The sequence below is a fragment of the Sinocyclocheilus anshuiensis genome, unplaced genomic scaffold (genome assembly GCF_001515605.1).
Source record: "Sinocyclocheilus anshuiensis isolate Anshui unplaced genomic scaffold, SAMN03320099.WGS_v1.1 scaffold1184, whole genome shotgun sequence".
Classification (NCBI taxonomy): domain Eukaryota; kingdom Metazoa; phylum Chordata; class Actinopteri; order Cypriniformes; family Cyprinidae; genus Sinocyclocheilus; species Sinocyclocheilus anshuiensis.
Window position 1 is genome coordinate 1,005,771 of NW_015547647.1, and position 4,069 is coordinate 1,009,839.

General features: G+C 36.6%; 1 protein-coding gene across 1 annotated transcript in view; it reads left to right on the plus strand.

Moving 5' to 3' along the window:
- LOC107701924 (mitogen-activated protein kinase 10-like) overlaps nt 1-4,069 on the plus strand; it is an 81,959-nt gene extending 77,890 nt beyond the window's left edge. The window contains exon 14 of the mRNA XM_016504078.1: nt 2,402-4,069. Coding sequence (XP_016359564.1) covers nt 2,402-2,544 — 143 coding nt within the window. The 3' untranslated portion in view covers nt 2,545-4,069. The remainder of the gene's footprint in view (nt 1-2,401) is intronic.

A 4,069-nucleotide genomic window follows, 5' to 3' on the forward strand; every position in this document is an offset into this window, starting at 1 on the left:
TGTGTGTGTAAATATTGCCGTTCGTCTGTGCTGTGAGGTAACTGGCGCTCTCAGTGTGATGTGATGTGTAACTAGCAATCATTTTTTGCTGGTCTGGCACATTTCTATAGAGAGAAAGAGAGAGAGAGAGACTAAAACAGACAGTGACCATAAAGCTGACAGAGATACAAAGCCTTTGCTGAGCCAATATCACCTACCCTCTTCATTTTTTCTTTTCATGTTAAAGGGTAGCTTCTGCTTTCATCATTTATCATATTGTAATTTTTTTCGCTCAAGCCCCACACTGCAGTCACGCTCCAAAATTGAATGAATGAAATGTTAATCTCAAATGAGGATGTTGGCGTTGTACTCTAAAGTTATTATAAATCATGTTCACTGCACTGAATGGGTATTAAAGAGCTTCCTTCTATTAAAACGAAAGATGTAGGCCATCAGTCAAGTAAATTAGCTTGTAATGTTATCGTAGGGAGCCGTTTAAGGGGTTATTTGCGTTTGATTTTTATCAAAAGCAGTCTCCTTGCAGGTTATTGGAGTGGGCTGAGCTCCTGTGTTTAAACAGACTTGGTGAAGGATTTGAGGTTTTCTAGGTTGTGGATTTATTGGGCAGTCAATGCAACTCTCAAACCCGATGATGAAAAACATGGACAATGTTTCCTTTTTTCAGGAGCCTTTATTTATTACTTCTTGTAGAGCATTAGCTCCACCTAGTGGCGTAAAATATGTTTTAAAAATTTTGATTAAAATAAAGAAATAAAATATATAAATAGAATTATATATAATGTCTAATTAGATTTTATATAATATTTCATGCTAAATTATTAAATAATTATCAAATATAACACACACACACACACACACACACACACACACACACATAAATGTACTAATTAAATGTACTGATATTCTTTTCAGGTTTATATGACAATAAAAATATCTTATCTTAATATTAATATAATCTATTTTTATTATATAAATAATATTATCTCAACATAATATTGTACACACATCCATATATATACTTTTACTATATAAATATGTTGTAATACATTACATTTTGCATATTCATGCACTTTTTCTTCAGAAAACAATATCTAGTAAAAATTAGGGATGCACGATATTATCGGACCAATATCGGAATCGGCCGATAATGGCTTTAAAATGTAAATATCGGCATCGGCCCGATATGAACAACTATGCCGATATGTCTTGCCGATAAGAGGAATACATTAACTCACATGTGCTCATATGCTAGCGATTAGATCACGTCAGCAGTGTGGCTCATTCTTGAAGCAAAGTTTTGCCTGAATGGTGATTAGATTCACTTTTTTTGGATTGCTGCATTTAAACTGAGAATGCACGTACAGAATGAGGCTTTTGGTGTATGATAGAGTAAACAGTAATAGCACTTGCAGCAGCAGCAGCGGCAGCCTCGCCCGGGTCCTAACGCCCGTTCGGTAAGGAATTCAGTAGGGGGCGCTGTTGGCCTACTTTTAATAAAATTTAAGTAAAATAGACAAATAACATTTAGACTGTTTCTGATTAATTAAAGCAGTAATTGATGTCATAAAATCATGAGTATGTTTTGATTTAAAGGTCAGAAGCTATAGTTTACATGAATAAAAAAAAATCACAGACATGACACTTGTAAATTGAATAATTTTATATATACTGATATATTCATTAATGTGTAATATGTTATATTTTTAAAACAAATTATGAGCTCTAAAAGATATTTAGAATTTTTACAACTCTTTTGCTTTAGACCATCTACAAATGTTAAATCTTAAAATAAAATGTTAAGGTTACTACTGCATCTTTCTGGGAAAAAATGCAGCAATTAATATATAGTTTATTTATAGTTATTTTCAAAATATCAATGTACTGTTTTTATAAAAGAACTTCATTGTTGTTTATTTAATTCTAACAAATAAGTTCTTGTTAAAAACTAACCAAAATGAAAAATAATTTGCTTATAATTTCCACACAGGAGAGACTTGGTGTTGTTTCCAAACAAAAGGAAATATATCGGCATTGACTATCGGCCAAAATTAGTTAAAAAAATATCGGCATATCGGCAAAAATCCAATATCGTGCATCCCTAGTAAAAGTAGTTTATTCACATTCTGTTCTTAGGGTTCAGGATAGCATGATATGTTGCTATCTGTATAAACAAACGTCTCAACATCCTACAATATCACCTCAGAACCAAACCCAGTGCATGGACTCCACCCTTAAACAACCCACTTTCATCCCTGTGGGATATTTGTACATATTTTATCGTTATTGTACTTTTGGTATTTGAACATCTGCTTGTAGTATCTCTTTGCCCTGTAGAGGGCGCTGTGGCTGCGCTTCTTTTTTTCGTTGTAACCGTTTTTCCCCGTTACTTCCCTTAGCGCAGGTGCAGCCGTGAACAGCAGCGACAGCCTCCCCCCCTCCTCCTCTGTCAACGACATCTCCTCCATGTCCACCGACCAGACCTTGGCCTCTGATACCGACAGCAGCCTGGAGACCTCCACCGGACCACTGGGGTGCTGCAGGTGACTAACCGCCTGCCTGCGCAACCCCATGTTCTTCAGAAGGTGAACAGCACCCGCGAACCCGAATGAGAAATCCACAAACCTCTAAAACATGAAATAAAAAAATGAGTTAATATATATACGTATAAAATAATGTATCACGCGCAAATGACAACAAAGTGTGCATTTTAATTCAAAGAAACGTCTGAATATGTATATTTATGAATCTTCACTAGTTGCTTTGCTTTGAATCCCCCTCATATGGCATCCAAAAAAAATAAGGAGACTTTAAAAAAAAAAAAAAGGAATACATTTGGGCATCTATGTAAAGTGTATATTGACTGGCTGATATCTAATACCTAGCGATTTTATGTGCGTCTCTTGATGTGGCAGGGTGGGCTTTTATTTTAATGAGCACTGATCAACCCTTGTTTTCTGTGATGGTTTTTTGCTTGTGCGAATGTTTTTGGATGGGCCGGTGTGTCTGTGTGCGATTTCTCCTATAGGGTCAAATAACATGTACAATGGCGCCCCCTATCTTTTGTATATATGTAATTGTGTACAGTTGTGAGGCGTTTTCAGAGTGGGACTGACGGCCAGTAGAGGGAGTATTTGCACACCTTGCCACATCACAGATAATCACCCGTTTCCCTTTGCCTGTAGTCTTGCATGGTCAGAGAAAAAAAAGTAATTAAGCTAATTATACATATACAAATATAGAGAACCGTGTTTATATAACATTTAAGGGTGAAAGTGGGCGTTTCAGACGCTCGACAGGAAGTGAGGCTGCTTAACAGGAAGCCATTGAGGGGTACAAGCACTGTCTCTGTCATTTTCCGACTTTCAGTAGCCCTGCTTTTTGTGTTTGTGAAACTCCGACTCTCTGCGACAGCCTTGCATGCTGTGCCGTCACCCTTGAAAGGTGTGTGTAACTAAGACGAATGCAGGTCGAGCGCATGCACCTCATCTTCACCTTTTGTTCCTCGCAAACTAAATCTCATCTCGGAACTCATATTTGTGTGCTGTCCGAAGGGAATCAATGTGCGTACTACCTAAATTTAAGCTGGAGTTTATTTATTAAACCTATTTATTGTCAGATCTGGGAAGTGCCTTTGAAATAATGCAGTTTCCTCCTTGAAAACATGAATATAGTAACGCGACGACTCTGATAGAGGTGTTCCAGGTTGTGTCGGATGTGTCAGGTCTGTTTACCCAATCCCACAATCCCCTATTCATGTAGATTTACTAGTGTAGAGATCCGGCTTTTAGATCCAAGTGTTTGTCAAATATGTTTTGGAGCCACTGTTGCGATGTAACCCCCCTCTTCACATTTAATTGTTACATTTTTAAAAAGACAAGTAATGTAGTCTTTCAAACACACATGGCTGATGTTTTTAGTATTAGGTAAAGATTCGCTTCATTGAATAAACAGTATGCAGCATACAGTAAATTGAAAAGATATAATATTTAAGTTGTACGGTTTTGTTTTGTACCTGTATTTGTCCGATTTAATCCGTGTACTAAACATTTTAATAAAGGGATGAAATACA